Genomic DNA, 26,072 nt, shown 5'->3' with positions numbered 1-26,072 from the left:
AAGCCAGGCTAACAGCAGCAACTAAAAGGAACATTAAGTGTCAAAAACCAATAATGAATTCAAGTTTATGTTTTACTGAGGTTTTTATGACATGCTAGAAAGAAAATTTACTAACTTAGCAAGTCAAGACTCCAATACAAAGATCTTTGAATAGCCCTATGCATTCTAAGAAAAAATTTCTCTTCAAAGCTTGAGAACAACTGTTCTGCTATTGACTGCCTCTAAGAAAGTTTAAGCTGGCTGAGCGTTTTTGAGGCTGACTCGAAGTACACTATACATTTTTCTGGTTTCTCTGTCCTGAAGGGTCCTGCTCTTTTGAAGCAGGCACAAGACTCGAAATAAAGAAACAATTTGAGAAGAAAGGGCTGAGAAAAAAATGTGCCTGAGAAATACAAAAGATCTTAAAAGATATGTAAAAGTAAGGGCCAAGGGACAGATTATTTTTTCCTGTTTAAGAACACAATATATGAAATCAAATTGTGGACTTGGCTGTTAAAATGTGGACTATGCAGTGCACAATATTCAGCACTACAGGAGCTCTTTAAGCTGGGATCTTCAATTTCTTTTTCTTTTAGGTCTGATCCATTTTGTATTCTTCACTAAATCAGAAGCATTATAGTCCTTTACTGAGGGCTGAAAACAAGCACTACTAGACAGGCCATTCACTAATCCTTCAACAAAGAAATCCTTGGCATGGAATCACTTTGACAGTTTATAACTTAAAATGAAATATTTTACATCCCAATTCAGGAACACGAATCCTCAAACATCAAAATTCAAGAAACCTACAGTGTTTTGTTTTTTGGGGTTTTTTTTTTGTTAAAAACCTTGCATGCATAATGCTATCCCCTAGTAGCTTCTGTATGAAATTATGTTGTTCTGTCAGATGGGAGCCATAATGGCCTCATCCCTGCAGCAATCATTGTTTATATAAATCCCAAACGTATTTCTATACTGTTCCAATTTACTCCAAGATGCTATTTTCTGTCTTGTCAAAATGACTGGAGATCAAAGGACCAAGATTTATAAGCTCAAAACTGACAAAATCAGTATTCTAAATATATATGGCAATACAGAGTTGCTAAATCTCCTGAATCTTTTAAATTAAAAAATATTGCCCATTCTGATGAAATTGCTTACAATGACTACAAGTAAAGATGGTGGCTATTAAGTTTTATCGCAAGCACCTGAGGATCTGTTTGCATGCAGTACAAAATGTTCCTTTATTCTCCTGAATTACTGACACTGGCAAATTAAAATGAAGTGGCTACATATGGCAGAAACAATCTTCACATTTACAAATATCTTGAAATATCACTAAATCATAAAAACGAAAGCTGTGGGTTATATATTATGAATGTTGCCTAATGCATTCCCAGCTCAGTTATTTGTAACAAATTTGTGTACAATGGACAAAATTGGCCATTTATTCTACAGCAGCAGCAGCTGGTTCTGGCACTGTGTATCACAGCCAAAAAGGAAGCTACAAGTCAGGAAAGCATAATTAACCTTTAAAATGCTGGAAGGATGAAAAGTCAATAGAACAACTTAAAATAAAAATATGGATTAGAAAATATTGGTATTGACAGTGTCACTATTCCCCTCAATATTAGAACTGTTTTTAAAAACACCCTCTCCATAGAAAAACAGTCACTTAATGTGGATATCAAAACAATCTAGAAGACATTGTACAGTAGGAGCCATGAACCTGCATCTGATTATTTTAATGGCTTGGCTGATCCTGAATGTTATGGTAAATGAGGACAGCTGTTATAGCACCTCTACTGAAATCTCATTACAATGAAGGGAAAACACCCACAAGGACCTTTCACTGTATTAGGCTGCGATAAAGTATAAAAAATTGTTTATCATGTGCTCTCTTAATACTTTAATTATATTTTCCAAAGCAAGTGCAGCAATCGCTAGTCCTTAAATGGTAATTATCATATACATTCATCAAACCAACATAAACCTTCCAATGTTATGCAACAATTCCATTTTGACTTAAACATGTATTTTTAAATATCATGTATTAATTCCTGTCTTCCAATAACTTCAAGATGATATAAAAAAGATCTTTAATGCAATATATGTAATATTAGAACTGCACTTCTCAATTTTAATGCTCATTCAGTGCATTTTGGCAGTATTTCATTGATGCAGCCTCAGGCTACAGGTAATGGAACATTACTCACTATGATAGCCAGATTTCTTCTGCATGGCAGTTACAGGGCAATCTTTATGAGCCAGAAGAAGCTGTTTCAGCTGTGCCACTTCATTTCTCAGCAGGGTGACTTCGTTCTAAAGGAAAAGAAAGTTATGTACTTTACCAGGCTCAAACTACACACGTTTTGAAGGTAAGCATTAAGTTTTACAGGATTTTCAGTTGTTCATTTAGGGGTGGCTGAAATACAGTAAGTTTCCATTCAGTATATTTTGCAAATATGTATATATTTATTTTGTCTTAGAAAATGCAAATATTAGCTGAAACTTGGCTAGCTTTGTTATATTAACTGGGAAATGCTTGAATCTTTTTTAAAAAAATAGAACTTAAGTTATTCAGTTTGCAGATGCAGAGTCTACATATAGTCTCATTCACATGATCCAGCTGCTATGAGACTCTTCTGGAAGGTTTTGTGATGAATTCTAATCATAGTAAACCTACATTTAGCTACACACATTTTACTAGATGTCACAGCCAACATTAAAAAAGGGAAAAATATAAAATAAAATTCAAAAAGCCAATGCAGAATAATTTTTTAGTGACTCTATTTATATTTGGACTTCAAAAAAGAAAATCTTATGTACTGTAAAATAATGTAGCAAACATTGGTTGATCTCCAGACTGATTCTTATTTTGGCAGCCATACATAAACATGTTCTCTGAAGGAATCATTGTTAATGATGACAAAATCCGGAGATGCCAGCTTGTGTCGCTAAAGCAGAGTGCAATCGAAGAGGCAGCACCTGCACAATCCAGTGCCTGGCTTCATTTCCAGACTGTGCCTTTCCACTGCTGGCTGACCTTCAGCAAGGTCATTTCACTACTTTGTGCTTCACCTTCCCCATTTGTAAACTGGAGGACAGCAACACTTACCTTCCCTGGAAAGCAGCGTGGTGTCTAGACATGAGGTTACTGCGTTACACGTGACAATCCAAATTAAGAATGATATGGCATTTTGATAGACCCATTTTTATTTTGTAGAGTAGAAAAATATTTATGAATCAAATTATCTGTAATGCTTTGTGATCCCCATATCTGGACACAATATGTGTTTTTCATGGGTTATTTTATTTTGAATCTAAATCTTTTCTATTAACACTTGAAGTTACTTCAAGTATAAGAACCTTTGCATATTATTGTAATATACCACACTTGTGACATAATTATTTAGTAAATGCTTAGGCTTATGCACCTAAGAGCAAGTTAAAAAAAAAAACAATAGAGGAAAACTGGATTGCATCTGAAATTATCTGCAAAATAAACTACAAGAAAATAAACCTATTTACTTGCAAGCAAAAAATAAGGCAATGCAGTCAGAGATGAGATGAATTACAAGTTAAAGCATTCCAAAAGAAAACAATTCTTCCAGAACAGAACTTACTAGGTTTAATTACACAAAGTAACTAAAATATCAGACTGCTTGAAGAAGACTGCTGTTTTGTGTCTTCTCTCTCCATCTAGAAGACAACAAATTTCAAGCCTTTATACCTGCAAAATCCTCTTAAGGTCTCCTTTTCTAGTCAGTCCTTTTATGTGTAGAATACCCTTTGGAAACTTCTTAATAAAAACAAAAGCTGAAAGATGCCAAAAATCTGACTTCACAGACATTTATAATGAAAGAAAGACATGACTGCAAACAAAAAGGTTTGCAACAAAAGAAACCCAACCAAAAACTCCAAAAATTCTCTACCAGGTGGCACTACATGTCCTGAAACCTTAGGCTGTTAAGAAAGCACAGGACTACTGCCTCCAGCTCTGTCTGCCCTTAGTTCACCATGTAATTTACTGAGGAGCCACAAATCTTGATACCACGCAGGCAGATGAACAGAATTGACACAGGTTGGGTAGAAAAAAAATCACACTGATGTAGTTTTGAGACACTTGATAACCTACAGAAGCAACAGTGTCCAAGACTATGAAATACAGTTCTGTTAGTTCAAAGGAACTCTGGCAATCAGGAAAAAGTTTGCAGAAATTTTCTATCTTGTCTTCCACATTTTAAGGAAGAATTTTATATACAAACAGCTCATGTAAGTATGAAGTTGCTGCTCATCTCTGGAAGTAAGATTATATGTTTATGAAACATGTCTATAAGACAGTTTAAAGATCAATGTCAGCTGTCTTAAAAATATTAAAACAGCTGCTAGCATAAATACAAAAGGCAAGTACATTATTTTACATTAAAGCAAACTTGAAAACCATGGATCAGCATTCCCATATAAAAGAGACTAAGGTAATCTCTAGAACAATATGGTAGCTGTATATTCCATGACAAGAACACTTGTGCCAACAGTACTACATACAATGCACACATCGCTCTTGACACTAGAACAGAGTTCTGTCTGCTAGACACAGGGATGGGGAATGTCACAGAAAGGCAATCTATGGTTGCCATTTATGTATTACCAGTAAGAACTGCATTAAGGCAAAACTTATTAAAAAGTTAAAACTTATTAAAAATTATTACATTTTCTATTAAATATAAAGTAAGTAATCATAGGCCATTACTGCCCACTCTGCTGATCAGTGGTGTTAGCCTGTCAAGTTATTATTACGGAAATACAGGGTTGATTAATGTCTTCACATAAAGTACAGTGTAATTATTTCTCTGGTATCAAATTTTCTTTTCAAGTTATTCTGTTCTTTACAGTCAACAATTTTGCTTTTGGTAGACTTTAAGAAAATCTCTCTTGAATTCACTATTACTGAATTAACACTTGGAAACCTTTTGTTTATGGTACTTACATGATTTTTATGTTCTAAAACTTGATATGTAAATGTGAAAAGCAGTTCACATTATACCAAACATTACTTTCACTAAAGAACTGAATTACAGATGATTTTTCTCATTCTTCGTCACTCCCTTCTTTGATTATTTAAGCTACAGTGCTACATATAATTATGTAATTAATGGACTTCATTGAGGACTGTGCATTAAATGATACTGTGAACAGCTTTGAGAAGAATACATATCTGCAAGAAATTTAACTAATGCTTGTGCAGAGTACCATGATTCTTGGAACACAGGAAACCATTTCATGATGTGTGCTTAGGCAGGAATCTTGTACATTTCAGGGTCTGGGATGCTGAGTATTGTTAAAGACATGAATATGATGACTGATACACTGTAATTTTGATTACATGATAATGATAACCTCAACATGCCCTACTTTCCTGTTGATCAAATTGTGATGTTTTCTATACCAAACAGCATGAGAGGCGAGTTCTCATAGGTAGATAATGATCTGTGAATCTGACTCAGTGAACAGCTCTGATGAAAAACAAGTGACTTTTTAACAGATCAAAATACATCTCACTGCATTTTCTAAATTAATGCTTCATTTAGGAATTACATTGTTTTTCCTTTCAGCAACTTTCAAAACGAAGCTTTTAGACTTTTATTTTCAAAACAGTAATTTGTGCCAATTTTTAATGTGCTGCTGGAAAACATTAGAAAAGTATGCTTTAACATTTAATAGTAGTGTAAACAAAAGGATCATGGACTGTTCTACAGGGGAAAAGTACATTCACGTGACAACTTCCTGAGATCAGATGAGGTGGAAAAGTGACCTGCCCTACCCTCTTACAGCATACTTCATCTCTATAGGATTTAGGTGGCAGTGGTAAAAGCTTGCACTGCCACTGTCCTACCCATTCTGTGGACAAAAGAAGCCCTCAGTATCCACTGATGTCAACCTGGCACTTCCCATAAGCATTACATTCACTTTAAAGGAAAAAAGTGAAGTTTAAAAGAATCAAAGGAAGGAAGTCCAAAACTTGCTCAAATAAACCAGGCTGTGATACAAATCAAGAGCAAGATGTGTTCAAGGTAAGACTATTACTTTGCTCCTAAGAGTTTATTCCAACACATCTTGTCATCTTAGTTTAGTATCAAAGTCTGACAGGTCCTTCAAATGGAACAAAGGATAGAAGGGTATGATCCTTAAATTTACACATCTTGAAACATGAGTATGCTCTTATCCTCTAATTTTACTGCTATATGCAACTAGTTCTGAATTTTAAGCCTGAGCTAAGCCACCATTTATAAAACCATTTCTGTTTCAGATTTCATGCAAAGTTTTAAGCTCCACTGATCAATGATCACTGTGTAAGAACAAAAAACTTACTGATTTTTCCTTGAAATAAAAAGTATACCTGTAACTGGCCGTTTAGTGAGCTCAGGTCCTCAGCTTTTTTCTCCAATGACTGCACCCAGACTTTCCGTTTCTGTCGGCACCTGGAAGCAGCAGCCCTGTTTCTCTCCAGGAACTTTCTCCTTTTCTCGTCAGGGTCCTCGTTGGCAGCTCTTCTTCGCCGACCGCCTGGATTTGGTGTTTGTGGCGTAGGCTGAGCTGGTGATGCCTGCAAACAGTCGTGACTTAACCTACAGCACTGGTATCAACAGCCATCATGTCTTGAGAAAAGCATTCAGGGCATTTCCAAATATGTTCAGGTTACACACTTTTTTTTGAAAGCTGCATCCATTTAACTCTACAGAGATGTTTTAAAAACTTTTACCCATATTTACACTCCTGATCATCTCACAATAATGTATTACATCCAAAATAGCTTTCAAGCTACATTTACTGGGAAATGAATTTTCTATTTTTGACTCTTCCCACACACCTAGTCACAACTGGAAAAATGACACAGTCGCTTATGCCCACTACACAGAAGCTGTTTGACAAATGCTAGCAGTGCTGAGACTCCCTGATCCCTGGATCTCCAGACAGCAATCTCCTACTCATTGATGTGTTCCCCACCTCTACCCACATTACACAACAGTAACAGTACACAAAATACTTCTATACTTTAAATTATATACTATATTAATTTCACAGTTGTATACAGACTCTAGACAAAGATTTAATGAAAGATACTAACAACATAATGGATCTTAAAATCCTTTAAAGAGACAAGATAGAAAGAACTGTCCACGTGACATTCACAGGTGCATCTCCACATTCAGTCTAGCCAGCAATAAAGTTTTATTTTTAAACTAAAAACCCCAAACAAGTATCAGCTAGCATATCAATTAATTGTAAAGGGCTAAGAATAAAAAGATCTTGGGAACTCAAATCAGTGTTTTAAGAATGAAACACTTGCTATTTTTGATTAATACTAATTGTAAAATAACCCTAAAACAATAAAACAGCAGCTTTAACCTTGAAAATTCTGTTATGTGATATTATGAAAATCTTCTTCTAAAAAACCTCAAGGCAGTATGGGGTAACAGCAGCCTTAAGAAAGAGATCCTTTTATGATGGGTCACTTTTTTCCCCTCTTCTGTTCCAAACATATTTGTTTTGATAAATTACTTGATTTCACTGGCCAGTGTAAAAATGTGAGGCTTTCATTGCAGATGTAAGTCCTGTCGGTTCTGGGCAGGTATGTAGCTTTTATAAAATTAATATTATGCTACGAATTCTGAAAATAACTCTGAGATTTTTAAGAGCATTTTGAAAACACATTCCAAGAGGTTTTTAGAAATAAAACAGCTGCAACCCTCCAGGATTCACTAGGAAGTGACTTCCAGGCTGACTCAGTTTCTTTTACTCCCCTGTTGTGATCTATCGTCCCAAAAGGACAACAAATCACACCTGAGAGCCTGAGATGATGAAGTACACTTAATGACACAGCTGAAACTCTTCCTGTGGCAGCCCAGAAAAGATCCCTCAAGCACATTAACATAAACATGATACCTAATGCAATAAAAAAATTTCTAAGCACGTTTATGACAATAAATTAAACATAAAACAGATGCAACAGAAATAAAAGCACTTATTTTTTCAAATATATATATTGACCTGCTGTAAAAATTTCAGCTTCTACAGAATCTCTTTCAATGAACTCCAGAAACCAGGACTTAGTTCTAAATTTGCACAGATAGATACTACCTGTTTTGAAATCAGCATATTGGACAATAGATTTTAGAAGCATTTAAGAACATGTAAGATCTGCAAACATTTTACAGTTATAGAGCTGTTGACTAAAAGAGGAGTCTGTTCACCTCTATTTTACAAACTCAGAGTATAGAAAAAATGTATGTATTTGCAACATAAAAGAAGGAGGAGGGAGGCACATGCCCACTGCTGTCATACCGGGGTTTCAGTTGTGGAAGTTGCAGGCTGTTGTAGTGACTGTGGTCGTGGCTCCTCTGACTGACTCCTAACCAACCCACTTGCATGTCCCTTGGCAGTATCTCCATTTGTTACCTGAGGGTGCTGCTGGGTCAAGGCTGCTTTCAATCTCTGAAAGCAGAAAATAAAGAAGACAAAGAAAAGAAATATTCTATCATGCTAACTTGAATTATTAATCATTTATATAATCAGTTACTTCCACTCTGGACACAGGAACTCCAACTCTTAAACAGGTGTTTCTTTTTACAGGCTTTCAACAGTGACCTAGGCATATACATAAAAATAAGGGGTAAATTTCTGCCAGCATGACATTAGCAATGAGGTTTACATAAGATCCCAGAAAGGGAAGAATGGTAAACCATGTGGAGAAGTAAACAGAAAGCCTCATCTGTAGTGAACTGTGCCAACAAACACGAGTGGAAGGCCATAAGCAGTTGCTGAATCTGGTAGTACCAGAAGAATAACAATGACATGAAGGAAAACAGGTAGCAACCAGAACATAAGCATCTTTCCATTTTAAAAATTCTGGTGCTCTCTAACTCTATTCATTTTTAAATAGCTTGTTATGTCTCCACTAATTCATGGTCTTTACAAATACTCACCTCTGCAATCCTTTCTATGGGTAATTAGGTGCTCAACTTCAACAACAAAAATTTAGGATAGCTGCAAGCATTAGGGCAGGATGACAAATTTTTTTAAGATAATACATCCATAATTTTTAGTATATGTACAGCACTCTGAAAGCCCTTAGGTAGTTAAAACTCAAGAATTGACCTGTACCTTCCTAATTCTCCTCAGAAAAACAAGTTTACAAAACAATTTCAGTCCCTGACTCCAGCAGGCCTAAGTGTTTTCTGTCTAAAATTACTTAAACCAAGTTCTATGATCTACCTGCAACAACTGCAAAGTTGATGATTCCTCTATCTCTTTAACTAATCACGGTGTCTAAACTGTAAAATTTTCTACACAGCCACTACCAGGACTATCAGGGAAAGACATCAATCCAAGCCAGTTTTTAAAAAAATATTTTTTAAAAAAACTAGCAAGTATTTAACACCAATAGGACGATAGTCTTTCTATACATTATTAACATAAGATTTGTTATAGTGCATTTTCATTTATGATTTGAATTACTTTAGAAGTATTTCTTTTATTATACTTGCTGTTAGGCAGAACATGACAGATTTTCACCAGTCCTAATCAAGAGAGTAGTGAAATTTAAAGGGTATGCTCTCTTTTATTTCAAGCTGTCATAGTAGGAGAGGTGAGTGAGCACTGGAACAGATTGCCCAGAGGGGATGGGAGGCTTCCCTCACTGGAGATAGGCAAGAACTCTGGATGCAATCCTGTGTCATGTGCTGGAACAGGGGGTTGGACATGTGACCTCTGTGGTCCCTCCCAACTTGGCCCATGCTGTAATTCTGTGAAGAGTGAGAGGACTCCTCCCCAGGCAGAGGAAGCAGCAGCAGAGATGTCTGAGCAACTGACCACAACCACCATTCCCCTTTCCCCTGTGCTGCTGAGGAGCAGCAGGTAGAGTTAAGCCCAGGAAGAAAGGGGGGAAGGTGTTTTTAAGTTTTGTCCTACTCAGATGTGACTGGTCATAAATGAAACTGATTTCCTCAAGATGAGTCTGTTTTGCCCACGATGGTAACTGATGTGTTTGCACTGGGACATGCAGACAAAGCTGGACTTGACTTTACTGTATTGCCAACATTTAAACATTATAGCCTGTACATTCATAAGTAATTTAAACTCCTTTTGAGAATTACATTGTTAAACGTAATGTACTATGAAAACAGGAATAGGAAATAATTAGATTTAATTTCATATTAAAAAGTTTAAAAGTTGAAATTAAAGTAGTTAGGATTAAATTATCCACAAATGTTGACATACTGTGAAAATCTGAGGAATATTTACTGATTTTCACAAGATTTCCAGCTCATGTGTTTAGAAGGTTTCATATTTTAAAAGGTAATGCTGGAGTAAAATACTTATACAGATGTTGTGCTGTTTGTGAATATGGAGACAGTTACCCCAAATTCAGTGAGAATCTCATTTTTAACAATCAAGAATAGAGAAACTTAAATTAGAATAAATGTATATAAGCATTTTTATGTGGGGAAACTTGATGACAACTGAGGTTTTTGATATTATGGTTATAGGCAAACTGAAATTGGTATTTTGAGATAGATTAATAGCTTTTAAAATGTTGATTAGCAAGGTTTTATCATTCATGTATATCCTTGAAAACAAATCCTCACCACATCTGTCAAAATTTGGTAGGACTAGATCATTCCATCAAGAGCTCACAGAAACAAGATAATATACTCCAGAAACAATTTGTGAAAAACTCAGATCCATATTTCATATCTGCCACAAAAGCTCATCAGAGTAATAACCCTCCTTCTCCTGGGTGTTATCCTACCATCTGCTCCTCTATTACTTATCTTTATTTTGCAACTAATTAACAGCATAATCTTCTAAATTCAGCAAGTTAATTATCATTATTGTGGTCTTTGCAGCATCATCAGTCCTTATGAAGTCTTGTCTCTCCACCCCCAGAGAACATATGAAAATGAAGTAGGTTGTGAGAGGGTCTGTTTCTTGAGAGTGGCTCATTAGGTGTTTGCTGATTAGCTCGGCATGCAGAGAGACAGGTCAGAAGAATTCTGCTGAACACAAGGTCCCATGCCGGGCTCCAGCACGTTAATATCGCTTTCTGAACATTTGCCAGGCTGCCCTCTGTCACTTCTCAGTAGAAACCTCCTGCAAAAATCTACTGGTTGCCTACTGAGACCAAGGTATTTTTCAAATTGTTGTGCATGAGAAGGAGGAGACAGAGGGAAACATTCCATATTAAAGCAATTTTGAAATTCTTCAGAAACTTCTGCAATCCATGCTGAAGAGTCTGAATGCTAAGTTTGTACCCACCACAAGCTGCATACTCAAAAATGATGTTTTACAGCTGCAACTGAAGGCTCATGCTTCATACACAAAAAGCATACAATTACAGATCTTCTCATAAGAACATCAGAAGCAATTCTACAGTTATTTAGAATCACGCATCCTTATCTTAGTAAGGAAGTTTTTTGGGGGTTTTGAGATTTTTGTTTTGTTTTGTTTTAAATACAGTTATTGCATCTACTTCTAAGCCTCTCTAAAATACCACAAAACTAACATATAAGTGATTTTACTAAAGTAAAGTATGTAGTTTCTTTAGAATACCAACAAAGATGGAATCATGTCAGAAAAACTGACAATTCGTAATAAGTGTGCCACAGAAATGTGAAACTCATTTTTACTCCTGCTGAATGTCATTCTTGGTATAAGATGTAAGAATATTTCCCAAACAATGGCAGTAAAGGACAAGCTGAACAAAATCTCTAGTAATTTTTTGCTTCAGTTCTACAAGTAGTAGAGAAAAAGCATCCAAGAACATTCAAAACTATAGTAACAGTGCCTTTCATTGCTGTGAATGGACCAGCTCTGTTCACTACAATAATTCAATACTGGGGAAATAAAATTAAAAATGCAATCTGATGTCATTCAATTCTTCCACAGCACTGAAACACATAAAGCACTGTGTATGTTTCTGTGGTGAAAAAGACCCTAAGACTGTGCTTAATGCACTCTTTCACTTAATCTCAACTGTTTCAGTTGAGAGCCTCTTGCTATAATGCCACCAATCATAAGGATTTGGGTCACTGCAGAGACAATTTTTAAATTTTTGGCTGTCATTGCTTTTATGTATTCCTTATTTTATGCCTATCTTTTCCTCCTGGTTATTAGTCCTTGCAGTTGGTATACACTTTTGTATCTGCTATTTCACTAAGTGAACTTGTTCCCACAACTGTTCCTCTCTGGAATTCACACAACCATTTAATGTCAGGTAACTTGAGCAGTAACCAGAGAAAAGGCCATTTCACCAAAGAACGAACAGAGTTCTGGAGGTGACATCTCAGTAACTTGCTTCACATCAACAACCAAAACTGCCATGCTGATGGAGTTTGACACTTCAGACTGAAAACTTTATCAAACATAGAAATAAATACAGTTTTCATTACTATGAATTAAACTTGGGCACCATAATAAAAAAACCTTTCAAATGCTGAGACCATTTGCAAAGGTAAAAAGTCTCCAAAAGCTGTCCATTGTGGGAAAAAATTCTCAGCAAGTACCTTAGTTCCTTTAACCTTAAACAGTTTTATGACTTACTAGGACAGATGAAGATATGCTATAGGAAGGCATCCTACATCCATCAGCAGACATCTCCTCCCAGTTAAGTTTTAGATTTTAGAAACGAAAATATCAATTTGTTTCACTAAAGTTCACTCATGAACTTATAAAGAAATACATTTCTTCTTTGTACAATTTGGCAACTCGTAAGGAAACAGCAGGTATTCATCAAAACAAAAATGTGTTGCTCTCATGTTAATAAAAGTATTGAAATGAAGTTATCTAAATTCATATTTAAATTTCAGAGCATTAGGAAATAAGCACTACAGTCTCTAATTTGACTTTTATCTAACTACTTCTCATGTTCACTTTAAAAGTCTACACAACAGTAGCCTTTTGTAAGCAAGTAAGAGTGAAATGAATGATTGCAATGAGGAATGAAATCAGAGCACAAAGTTATTTTCTTACTATAAATCTCTAAAATGCGTTAGCTCTGTGAAATATGCAGAAATAGCCTCTGCAAAGAAAAGCACAAAGCTCAAAAGAAAGTGCCTGGTTCGTGCCAGGTATTACATCTGTAACAAAGAGCTGTACCTTCTACACAGGACAGCTCTAGATCTGGTAACAATGCAACAACTTGGTTCTACTTCACATTAAATTTACTACAACCAGTTCTTCAGGAATTTTACTCAACCTCTGAAGTTATTAGATTTATGTCAACTTAGAATACCTTGAAATAGTATTTTGGTATGATAGTAGAAAATGCAGAATACCATAGCAAGTACAGTCTTTCATTACAGGAGAGGTTCAACAACTGCTAAAACTAGATATGATAAAACCCTTCAGAGACACAAATAAACCGTGCTAACCTTCCAAACTCTGCATCCCATACAGTATCACGCTTACTTAAATACCCAAAGAAGGGTATTTAGGGAATTAGGTATTTAGGGAAGTTAGTTAGGAATCTATTCCTGCATATTTTTTGTATCTTCTACATATTCTATTCTTACATTTTATAATGCAATACAAAAAGCCCCACGATATTGCAAGGTCCATCTGTAAAGAACAACAAATACTTTCCTCAAATAATAAGTAAGAAATAAAGCAACAGCCAAAAAAATTCCAAATATCTATACCCCTGGGAATGTTGTGAAGCAAACATCACAGCTTTACCCCTTCATCTGGCTTTTTGTCCAAAATACACTAAGAATACTATGCTGACAGATTTCATAGGTTCATAGAATTGTTTAGGCTTTAAGACCTTTAAGATCAAGTCTGACCATTAACCCAGAACTGCCAAGTCCACCACTAAACCATGGCCCTAAGGGTCACATCTCCATGTCATTTAAACACCTCCAGGGATGGTGACTTCACCACTTCCCTGGGCAGCCTGTTCCAATATGTGACATCCCTTTCCGAGAAGAAATTTTTCCTCACCTGGTGCAACCTGAGACTGTTTTCTCTCATTCTATCAGTTGCTATATAGAAGAGGCTGAATCCCACCTGGCTACACCCTCCTTTCAGGTAGCTGTAGAGAACAAGGAGGTCCCCCCTGAGTTGCTTTTTCTCCAGTCTGCCTGTCATGGATCCGTGCTGGCTGGACCTGGTCCTGGTTGTTCTGTGTGTGTTATGACAATCACAATCATTTGCTCCATGACCTTCCTCAGCACAGAGGTCAAGCTGACAGGCCTGCAGTTCCCTGGATCCTCCTTCCAGCCCCTCCTGAAGATGAGAATCACATTTACTGACCTCCAGTCACAAGACCTCCCCAGTTAGCCAGGGGTGCTGGTAAATGATTTGAAGTGGCTTTGCTCAGCTTCTTCCCTAGCCCCCTCAGTACCCTTGGGATCCCATCCAGCCCCATAACCTTCTGTGTGTCTGAGTGCTGTAGCAGGTTGGATTACAGAGGCTTTGCTCTTCTCCACATGCCTGTCTTCCACCTCAAGGGGCTGGGTACCCAGAGAGGAACTAGGCTTACTAATCAAGACTGAAGTAAAAAAAGGCATTAAGCATTTCTGCTTTTCCTCACACTTTGTCACTATGTTTTGCCCACATCCAATAAAGGATGGAGATTCTCCTTGGACCTCCTTTTGTTGCTGATGCACCTGCACAAATATATTTAGCTGTCTTTCAAAGCAGTAACCAGATGAAGTTTTAGCTGGGCTTTGGCCCTGCATAACTTCACAACATCCATGTAGTCCTCCTGAGTTGCCTGCCCCTCCTTCCACAGGTCACACACTTCCCTACTTCTCCTGTGTTCCAGCCAAGGCTCTCTGCTCAGCCAGGCCAATCTTCACTGCTGGCTTTCAGCAGTGGAGACAGCCTGCTCCTGCACCTTTAAGATTTGCTTCTTAAAGGATGTCCTGGACTCCTCTGCCCTTCAGAACTGCCTCCCAACATGAAGAAGAAACGTGGCCGCAATAGGCAAAAGGATCCAGGACATGCTCCCAGTCTTCAGCTAACTTAAGCATCCCAACAAATCCACAAATTGCAGTATACCATGCATGAAACATACTTGTTATGTATGTTATGTTAATACATGAAACATACACTGTTTGTGTATTAAATTTCAGTGTAAGAGCTTATATTTCAACATTAAATGTGAACTATGAACAAAACAAAAAGCAAGCTGTAAAACTAAATGTTGTCTCCTGTTGGCATAACCAGGAACACAAGTGAAAAATAAACCTGGTTAGTAGACCTTCACAGAATTTAGTATGCAGCAAGCAAAATTATTTTTAAGAGAGACATGAAAAGAAAGGGTTTGGTAAAACAAAGATTTAAATTAAAAAAATTAAATTGAACTTTTCAGTTAATAAACCATCACGTATCTGCCATTGCATCCCATGGCACAGTGAATTAGTCTTACTCTTGGAGGCTTTTCTACATAAACATTAAGTTTCTCATTAAATTGCTTTTACTTTCAGAGGGATAAGAAATTAGGTTTTTTATTTTTGTGAGTAGGCACTATATAAAAGTAAATGAGCATAAAAATATACATAATTCTGATATTCTTGAATTCTGCTCATGCTTCATATTAAGCAACAAGGAAAGGAAATATTGCAAATGCCCTTTTTACAGTCTCACTTAAAGAAAAGACAAGCAATCACTGAAGTGCATATATTAGCTAAATTGTAACGAGAAGGCTAATGAGACAGTTAAATTTTAAGTCTAATGATCTTTGTTTTCCTTTGCATTTGAGTGATTGCTTCTTCCCATGTGAGATCAAAGTCTTCACCACACGTATTTCCTTTCTGCCTTTAAAACATTCTAAGAGCAAATCACTCAGTAATATGCTTAAAATCCTAATTTCTTGCCCATCCAAAAAATCTTTTGGAACCAATTCCTCCTGAATTCTAAAGAATTAAGAGTGTGAGTCTCCTGACTCTAAAACATGTTCAGCTTCTAAGAAAACAGCTCTTGTTTTCACTTTTTTACATTCTTCTCTCCTGGATTTAAGGTAAATTAATTTTGTAAGAGCTGGTTACATTTAAGTATTTTCTGAGGTATTAAAGATTCATTTTCCCCTCCTAAGGGGGCAAGGATGCACAGAAACAGACCTTCTTCCCTTATGTCCTCCTCTACACTATTTCAAAAGTCATGGTGCTCAACAGAGCAGGGAAATGAAGGAAGATGTGAGAGCATTAGGCAGAGTCAGTTCCCCTCTCCACTGCAGTTTCAGTATTTGCTGAATGTGGTACAGGTGTGCTCACTCTACTGGAATCCCTTACCTCCAGAAAAACCAGACTCACTGGTTTTCATACTGTGGCTTGAGAAGAGAAAACAGGTAAGGAAAGAAAGGTTTAGATCAAGAGAAATGAGATATCTAAGAATGTTAAGGGCATCCTCCAACTTACCAATATCAATGCAGAAAAATATATTTTATCTAGCAGGTGTTCCTGATTTATCTTTTAGCACAAAGTAAGAGCTGAAGGAAGAGGAACATTATTTCATAGGATAGATACTGTTTATGGAGGCATTTTGTAAATATATAAATGGGTTAATTATTGTTCAATAATAGATTTTCTACTGCTTTAGAACACTTGGAACAAACAAGACAGAAAAAAAAGCAACTGCCTAATGCTGCATAAAATATTTCATTAAATTCATTAATTCAAACTACCACCATAAATGGTGACTAATATTAAATAAAAGGAATAGCCCCCCCCATTAAACAAAAATCAGAACAATTTTTTGCTTGTTTTAGACATTTTCAAAATAATCCTCAACTCCCCCCAAAAACACCCAACACAACAGAAACAATCTCCATACAAAGTAATTTGTTAACTACATAAGTACTACACATCTAATTGCAAAACTTGCCAAATGGACTATATTAAGTTGAGATTCCAAGAACATTTTTAAAAAAAACATATTTTCCTTAATTTTTTAAGAAATATCATTCTTTTGGGAGGAAACATTCTGCTTCTCTGAAGGAAATGTTCACATGCTACTAATCTTGTCTGTCTTTCTCCCAGCTAGCATTTCTGATCCTCTGATGCAAGAAGTAAGAAGGAGTTTAGTTAGAAATTTAATTTATTTAAAAGAATGACTAAAAATAAGATCAAAATGGCCATTAAGAACGGAACTAACATAGGCTGGAATTGGAAAAAACTGCAAAATAAATACAGCTGTTATTTTTCTGTTTTTATTAAATTTGTACTTGCAGAATTTAGACTAATAAAAGAAAACTAAACCTGTTTCAAAAAGCAATAGAATTTAATTAATTTCTCAAGTTATTCTTCTTGAGGAATAATGGAGTTTTTCACTTACCAATTTAGCCTCAGACTGCACTGGCTGTGGGGAGGAAGGCCCTGGGATTCCTGGGATACTAGGCACCATGGTGACAGGTCTAACAAGCTGACCAGATAAAGTATAAAAATGAAGAAAACCTGAGTATGTTATCATAATAGAGAGCATTTGACAGCACTACCCTCTGAAGCCAAAACAGCTATCAAGGTGCTTAAAACTAAGTTCTATGCTGCACTTATGCAAATCTGCTCCACTTTCAAATTAATATAGCATCATGCTTACTTACTGGAACTGCAGCAGGGACATGCACATTAGAATTTGTGATAGATGCAGGAATAGCAACAGGCATGGTTTGTCCATTAGGAAGATGTAACAGCAGAGGAAAAGGACCTGGAACTGGACTGAAAAAGGAATGAACTATATAAAAGAAAACTTATCCAGAAAGAGAACAAGTTTACACATTATTTTAAATTGGTTTGTTTCTTTACAGGTGTAATGTAATATTTATTTGGAGATCAAAAAAATGAACTTAGTGATGTGGAGAACATGGCATTATATCTCACATGTAGTGAAAGTCCAATGTTTCATGTGTAGTAAAGCACCACATTACACCAAAGCATCTCAAATTCATATATTAACTGCAAAAACAGTAACAAAGTAAGTCAGATTTTCAAATTCTGCAAGAAAACGTTTTACTAAGATTTATGTAACTTACACTATTGGTCTGTTAGATGATGGAGCTTGGGTGATAACAGTACTAGAAGTTGGTGAGGGTATTGCCTGCTGAATAATAACACTTGAGTCAGAACTTGTAAGCAGTACATTAGGAACCTGTAGCGATGCTGGACGAACTATTGTTGATGTAGGCTGTGCAGTCTGCTGCAGTGACACTTCCTGAGGAAACAAAGCTTCATCAGTTTGTAAAATGCAATTACAGACCACTAATTCCAACTGTTAAATTAATGCAGTTTGATGGAACAAATCAGAATTTCTGTAACATTATGCAAATAAAATCAGTTATACAATTAAAAAACATTGAAAAAACCCCCTCTGGATTAATCATTTAAACCACCAAAGTAAAATTGTTTCAACAGTGATTTAGTTTTATGACAAACCTGGCTAAATTTATGCTAAGGCTACTATTACTTCTAATTCAGTTTTGATCAGATTTTAATTTTTTTTCCCAAGAGACCCATGGTACTACCAGCACCATCATGTTTACCCACATTCCGAATTAGGAAAATGTTTTATGGTGTCCTTATGTACATTTCAGTTTCAGTCCATTGTTCTGGATTTAAACAAGAGAAACAAGTATTTATTGTTAAGTAAAAACAACAAAAACAATTTTTTGAGCCTTTATCTCTAGCTCTCTAACTAGAGTGAAAAAAGTATTTGGAATGTTATATTCAGAGCTCTGCAAAATATATGCATGTCCAGATGCAGAAAAAAATTATTTGAGCACAGAAATTAAACTTTCCTAGGTGCAAATAAAGAGTAGACAAAAATCCCTATAGCTCTTAGCTTAGCAATCAGGTAAAGCACATTATCAACTGAACACTGTACCTGCATTTGTTGTTTCTGAAAACCCAGAAAGGCCTTACTGTAACCAATGCTTTCCTTCTCAGGAAACCCTTGATATTGCCAGACTTCAAACTTACCTTCATATAGGCTTTTTTCCAAGTTATTCTTTTGACAATGGCTACTGCAATCAATGACACATAAAATCACATTCTTAGGACCAGCAAACTTCAGTTGCTCTACTGGAAAACTTTAATTCAAAGAGAACATCTCAATACCTGTCTCATACAGACTGCATTGATTAGTATTTCCTTTGAAGGAAGCTTGAGTTTTGAAAATTCATACAAAAAGCTTTAAGTAGTAAAGTCTGAGCTCTCTTAGCAGATTGCTTGTCTTTTTATATATTAATGCACAAATATGTGAGATCCTCTGAGCAATCATCATAGCAAGCTTACTGGCAAACTGTGGGCTTTACAAAAGAAAAGACCTTAGACGATGAAATTTTCTCCCTCCAAAAGCTCAGAGGTTAGATTTGCCATCAGGGTTCACTAGTTCATTCACACTTTTTCCCAAAGGATCTAAAAGACTGTTTAGAGAAAATGAGAATTTTTGGAGCATAATAGTGAGCTGTGTTGAGGAAAGCAAAATTGTTTTATTATCAATCTGGGGTATAATATTTGAACACTGCACTCAGCACTAAAGATGAGCATTCAGTAAAAAGACGACAACCAGTACAGAATTGTGGAAACAGAAAGAAAAAAAAAAGCCCAATCATATTGTTAGGACAGGATGAAACACTTCTTTGCAAATAAGGAATCTGGTATAACATCTTACAGATCTTATTCAAGCCACAGGGAAAACAAGTAAGACTGAACTGCTTAACTGTTGGAAATTCAGAGTTCAGAACACCAGCTGGATCTGTATACTAGTATGAACAAGCTGCACAATTCAGGTAACATGCAAAATCATGGTGGTTCTTTCATGTGAAAAAAGACTCCGAGACTGTATGTATACTTTATAAAGAATGGATCCTTGGAAGGACTTTCACAGAATCACAGATTGCTTGGAGCTGGAAGTGACCTTTAGAGACCATTCCAGTCCATCCCTTCTGCCATAGCTAAGAACATCATTCATGAGATCAGGTTCCTCAGAGTCCCAGTCAGCCTGACTCTGAGCATTTTCTGAACTCTGTCTAGAAGTCACTGGTGTGTCAGTACCACCTCCTACCTCTGGGCAAGCAGCTGGGATTGGTCTCCCAACTGCTGCTGCAGGTAACTACATACAAGTGATGGCATTCTGTGAATATTTCTTTGCTGTTCACAACAGGAATCTAATTAATGCATGTTCTAATAAATCCTGACTGTAAAACTGGTTTCTCCCTGGCTTGAACACCTATCAGGAAAAGGACAACCTGAAATTTGTAGACAATTTAAAAGTTTTTTAGAAATTTTAGTGTTCTATGGAAACCAGATTTCAGCAATAGTCAAAGGTTAAACTACAAAACTCTAAAATAAATCTGTAAAATTCTGAAAACTGAAATCTTACATACGATTGTTTCAGTATTAAAGATAGCACTTATGCTTTGTTTATAAGATCAGAAACAACCGTCAGCCATTAAAAAAGAACATGTTTATTCACGAGTGTGTTTATACAGCTGAAAAAGTATTTAACTTCCTCTTAGCACTAACTTACTCTTTGCTACACTGAAAAATGCATGTAGGTGCCTGTTACTGCAACAACGTGGCAAAAACAAACTGCAGATTTAAGAAGTCTGGCTTTAAGGAAACTGACATTTTATAAGCAAATAAAAACAAAACCATAGGCCAAACAGACTGATGGAAGATTCTAATTGATCACTAACGCAAGTATAAATTTTGTCTGGAATAAAATACATTGTAAATATATTCCACTAAAGAACAAGAAAAATAAAGTTGAATTTGAAATCATAAGATTAAATGGAAGTGACCTTACCTTTACCTACCTTTCCTTACAGGACAGAAGTTTAAGCCCACCCAAAGGTACTAGACTTATTAAAAGGACTTCTCCAGCTCCTGTAATTCCTATTATTGAAACTAAAACCCACTGAATAGGAAATTACAGAACAGGATCGTTACTTTAAGTGTTCTCAGATGTGCATATTTACAAGTGTCTTCTATCTAAAAGCAAATTTCATGCAGTAACTTTCCAGTGCTATCAAAAGTGCATAGAATTCTTTATACAGAAATGTAGAGGGCCAGAACTAATACTGTATTTGATTATCATTGTAAGAAAACAACTGGTTTTAAAGTAATTAAATTAGGCAATTAGCTACTTAGCAACAATTAAGCAACTTTTAAAACTCTCTTGAGGGTTGCCCTTTTAAAGTACTGTTAATAACTAATGTTTGAAAGCTCTTATTACTTTAGGGTTTAAATACTTTATACACTTCTAATGATATCTCAGTCTGTTCAAAGCAAAGTATCGACTCTTACTCATGGAACTCCCAGAAAACTAGGAAAATATTCAAGCATACTTTTTTAAAGACTTTTAAGAATTATTTTGACAACTACAAGGACAATCAGAACTGCCTTGCACATACATTAATAGGCTGTAACCATTTAAGGCTACTAAAATACTACAAAAGGGTTACACTGGCACCTGTATTTAACACCAGCTATGCCCTGAAAAAATCCCTTCTCTCCTTCAATACATCTGCAGGAGAACACAAAAATGTAACTGAGCAACACTCTGCTCACATTTCTCCACATCTGCAGGTCATGTTGAGCTGTACACCTCAAGTAGCACCCTCAGCCTTGCTCAGTCCATCTCTTCAATCAGGCATGAGAAAGGCACTGAGCAGCAGCACTGTCACAGTGACACACCAGAACTGCATCATCACTGAGACAAGTTTATAAATACTGGCAAGCATTGAGACAGAATTTTCACTTGTAATGATGCTAATGAGATACTGAACCACTATTATATGAATATGGCAATATTGTCTTCTACCAATTTTAAGATTATTACTTGGAATAGGTATTTGCAGCAAAATAAATAAACTAACCTCTGAAATAAAGATCTGGACTATGATTCACTTAATCTAGGTAGCTCTTCACATACATTCTTTTAAAATGCTTTTACTATTTTTGATACTGCATGATAGCCTTGATTACTCACGATGACTCATCCATGCTAACTAATGAAACTCAGAAAATCTTAGTAAGGACAAATCTTAACTGAAACTCTTTTAAACTGCTGTCACACACTTAAGGTTGTTCTCACATTAGTTCCTCTGGCAATAGAGGAGAAAGAGTTGAAACCAGAGAGGTTAAGAATGGATGCAAAGAAAAACATTCTGCCAACAGAACAGCCTGGTACTGGAGCAGGTGGCACTGAGGCTGTGCAGCCTCTCTCCTACAGATGTTTAAAGACCAGACTGTGCAAAGTGCTGAGTACCTTGGTCTGATCTCAGAAGTAATCCCTGCTTTGAATAGAAAGTTGCATCAGGAAATCAGCAGTCCCTTCCAACCCAAATTACCTGTGACCCTAAAAAGTCTTGCTGATTTTGGGAGCAAGGCACCTAAGCCCCTCATGCACAGACTGCCCCCTGAAGATGCACATAGAGATTGACTAGTGCAATCTCTGTGCTTTATAATGGTCTGCTCCTAATGTTTGTATTTATCAAAGACTAGAAATAATTAATTCACTGATTTGCTTCATTTTCTGTACTTCAAGAGAACTCCACAAGATGAAAACACTGCAAGTCACATACTGAAGTGATTATTACTAATAATGATGCATAAACAAGAATAAAGAGCTCTTTTAGTATTTTCTAAGACAGCATAAATCTTTAATCTTATTTCTTTTCTGGCTTTACTGGATGGCCAGCTTTACTGGAAGCAAAGAAATTATTCTAACTGAAGAACTGAACAAGTTACCTATATATCCACCAAAATGTGGCAAATGAAAACTCTTCCTTTCAACTAGCTAAGTAGCATGGCTATCACCACATACAATAAATTTACAGATCATCAGTCGAAAAATAAGAGAAAAATAAAGGTTCTGACCTTTTCATCATTGGTAGTAGACTCTGGATGAGGTAAAGGACTATCTTGATGAGTTGTCTCTACAACTGAAGGTTCTTCAATTTTATTTCTTATAATTGGTGTTGCAAGAGGAGACAGATCTAGAGGCATCTATCAGAAACAATGTAAAACAAAATTAGTCAATGTTTAAAAAATTAAACCAAGCAAGAAAATATAAATAACTGAAGAGAAAGATCAGCCCATTACAAGACAGAGGTCCTGATGTTTGAAAGATCTTGATGAACATGCATTACCAGTGAAGGCTTTTTTACCAGCACCTACATGAACACCAATCTTCAATAACACAAATTCCTTTCAACATCAATGTCAGACTAAATAGCTTCTTCCTGAGAATTAAGAACATTCCTAAAGTTTTCCATTTCCTAGGGTCCTAAGAAAAGTACAGCTGCAGAAGGACTGTGTTATAGTTAAAAAAAGAAAAAAATCACAGCTAAATTAAGGTATTATCCATCCTATTTAAAAGTACCTCTCAAAACTTTTATTGAAATAAAGAAAATGAAACTACTGATCATGCAAAACCTATATAAATCAGTATAAAACCATTTGTAATCACTACCTATAGAAGTCAACCAGATAATCAACTAAAGACAAAATTATTCAAAGGGGACATTGAACAAATTTTTTTACTTGCACAAGTATTTAAATGTTTAGACTCCTAACCAGTTATGACTGGGAAGCACTGAAATAAATAACAAGAGTAACACTTAAATGTATGGAAGTTCCTCACAAAAACATGAAGTTGCTAAGCAAGTTTCTTATATTTCAATCTGTACATTAAAGAAAATAAGTAGATCTTTATTTTATAATTACTAATTTCTAGGCAAAAGTGATTTAAACACTTAATCAATATAATCATAACCAAATTTCTGACACTTTCTTAAATTTAGACAGTACTTAATTCTCATTACTGATTCTTACAGTGACATCAGTATTTCAAAACTAATCAAAATGATCAGCATTCACATACTATTGTTTTCACATGGGTTTTTTTCTCTTTGCTAAAAAATCTTTACTTTTCAGACTTCTTTGCTTATTCAGGACCTAAGGAAATTTCTATCAAAACTAATGGTTAACTTCAACAGATACAGGACAATGTGTCCCATTATCAGTGCTAACTATGCAAAATTAATCAGGAAAACTAACCTTCAGAAGAGTAATCACAGATTTGTATTCTCTACATACAACACATATAAGCAGCTAACATGATTGTTGGTACAGGTAAGAAGGCAATATACAATAGAAGGCAAAGTTCGCTTTTTTAAGGGAATTTCTGATATAAAAAAGTAGAAGCTCTGAGGAAAAAAATGTTTTGAACATACTTTCTTAATGTCATCTTCAGAAGCCTTTTTAAACTCATTTTCAAAAGGACTTGCTAATTCATTGAATAAGCCCACTTCTTCACAGTTCTTCAAGAATCGAGTTGGTGTTGGTGTCTGATCTGAAAAGAAGTGTATAAAACCCCCACAATTTTATTTTTACAATACCATTAACGAACTTACTTGATGTAAATAATTTTCAGAATACAAACAAATGGAAGAGAGGAGGAGGTGGCTGGGAGCCCTCGGGCTGCGTTCTGCCCTGCAGGGAGGGAGCTGGCACCAAACTCCACCTGCTGGAGACAAGCACCCGGAGCCTGCAAACCACAGAGCCCCTGACAATCCTGGCAGGGAACCACAGCATTTCTTCTGTGGCCATGAACCACAGGCAGCTATTCTCAAGTGCACAGTAGAACACTCCAATGAGCAAGGAGAATCTATTTTCAAATAAAGATACGGACTACATGAAGGCTTTTAATTAGAAAATAAATGAGGAAAGTGCACAGATCAAAGCCGGTTTGCTTCTGTCTTCTCCTAATTTGACAACAGTAGTGATTACTTCCAAGAGCATGGAACTTGTAAAGTAAAGTGAGACTTTGTGCACAAGATCATATTGAATGCTATGATGTCTCTGCATCAAGCTGCAGTCATAAGACTTCTGGCATCTGGGTGACTACTCCATGAAAAAGTTTCAAAACTATCTTTATATAAAATTCCTGTTGGTATATAAATTTGCCTTATTCACTGTTATTATCAGGTCAAAATTAACCACACACGCCATGAAGTTACTTGCATTTAAAATATTGTGAAGTGGTATGACTGTGTGGACTTTTAAGCCTGCTGTCTACAACAGTTCCTACACTGGAATGTGGCTGCACAGAGACACTCATGGTTTCAATTTTAAGTATCTGATTTGAAAGGTCCCTTTTCTTGTGGTGAAATTGACAAGGAGCATATTTACAATTTTAAAGAATCCAGAAAATATCTGAAAGTCTTTCTGAAATTCATTTAGGCTGCTCTACCACTGAAAAAAACCCAGACTGACTGTAACTTCAGCATACTTAGCACATGCTATCTTCATTCAAAAACTCTCAAATTTATAAAGCAATCAATCATCCATTGGTGATTACTTCTGATCCTGGACAAAAGTTGTAATTTCTAAGAGTATAACATGAATTCAGAGGTAGGAAAATAGTATTTTGAATTTTAGCCAAAATGAAAACAAAGGATTTGATCTTTCTTCTACTATCCCATCAGAAGAATAATCACTGATTCATTCTTCTAATATCACCATGATATGTAATAGATGATACATACTTTAAAATTTAAGAAATAAGTAGTATCAATGAATTAAAACTGAAATAGTTTAATTTAGTTACAGATCCTCTTTGGCAAAACTTTTATTAGCTTGTATAATTTAATCAATTATTTAAGTATTGGTAATTTTAAAGTATTTGGATTATGAATCAGATACAAATAAAAGTAACTTATGGAGAATAATAGTGGCTTCAAATTCTGACATGAATTATGTAAGGAAAAAATGCCTAAGCACACACGGCAGACCAGTACAGAGAAGAAAATGTATCACATTTTCCTAATGTAAATCTATCATTATGTACAAGAAATGCATAAAGCATGTGCCCATTGCAGCAGAAAAGTGAACAAACTTAACAGAAGTATATACTTACCAGCCACAATGACACTATCATTACGAGCTGGACCAAATTTCAGTGTCATCTCATGTTTGTGTTTATGGACAGCCAAATGATCCTCATTGGTAAAACGCTGCAGCACAAAGTGTTAAGAAACAGTTGTAACTGGGAGTGTGACCACAACAAATGCCATTCCACAGAAAACA

General features: G+C 35.8%; 1 protein-coding gene across 4 annotated transcripts in view; it reads right to left on the bottom strand.

Annotated features, from left to right (window-relative positions):
• ATF2 (activating transcription factor 2) overlaps nucleotides 1-26,072 on the bottom strand; it is a 41,989-nt gene that overhangs the window by 3,861 nt on the left and 12,056 nt on the right. For 2 of the 4 annotated variants that reach the window (XM_056496838.1, XM_056496837.1), the window contains exons 5-13: nucleotides 25,903-25,999; nucleotides 24,218-24,336; nucleotides 22,860-22,988; nucleotides 18,011-18,189; nucleotides 17,582-17,696; nucleotides 17,317-17,403; nucleotides 8,326-8,475; nucleotides 6,380-6,586; nucleotides 2,196-2,301 (exon numbers count right to left, since the gene is read on the bottom strand). In XM_056496838.1, the coding sequence (XP_056352813.1) occupies nucleotides 2,196-2,301; nucleotides 6,380-6,586; nucleotides 8,326-8,475; nucleotides 17,317-17,403; nucleotides 17,582-17,696; nucleotides 18,011-18,189; nucleotides 22,860-22,988; nucleotides 24,218-24,336; nucleotides 25,903-25,999 (1,189 nt within the window). The remainder of the gene's footprint in view (nucleotides 1-2,195; nucleotides 2,302-6,379; nucleotides 6,587-8,325; nucleotides 8,476-17,316; nucleotides 17,404-17,581; nucleotides 17,697-18,010; nucleotides 18,190-22,859; nucleotides 22,989-24,217; nucleotides 24,337-25,902; nucleotides 26,000-26,072) is intronic. The other 2 variants (XM_056496840.1, XM_056496839.1) reach the window with 1 other exon arrangement.

Source organism: Oenanthe melanoleuca, chromosome 7 (genome assembly GCF_029582105.1).
Source record: "Oenanthe melanoleuca isolate GR-GAL-2019-014 chromosome 7, OMel1.0, whole genome shotgun sequence".
Lineage (NCBI taxonomy): Eukaryota > Metazoa > Chordata > Aves > Passeriformes > Muscicapidae > Oenanthe > Oenanthe melanoleuca.
The sequence above is the reverse complement of the archived record's forward strand: the minus strand, read 5'-3'. Positions and strand labels throughout refer to the sequence as shown.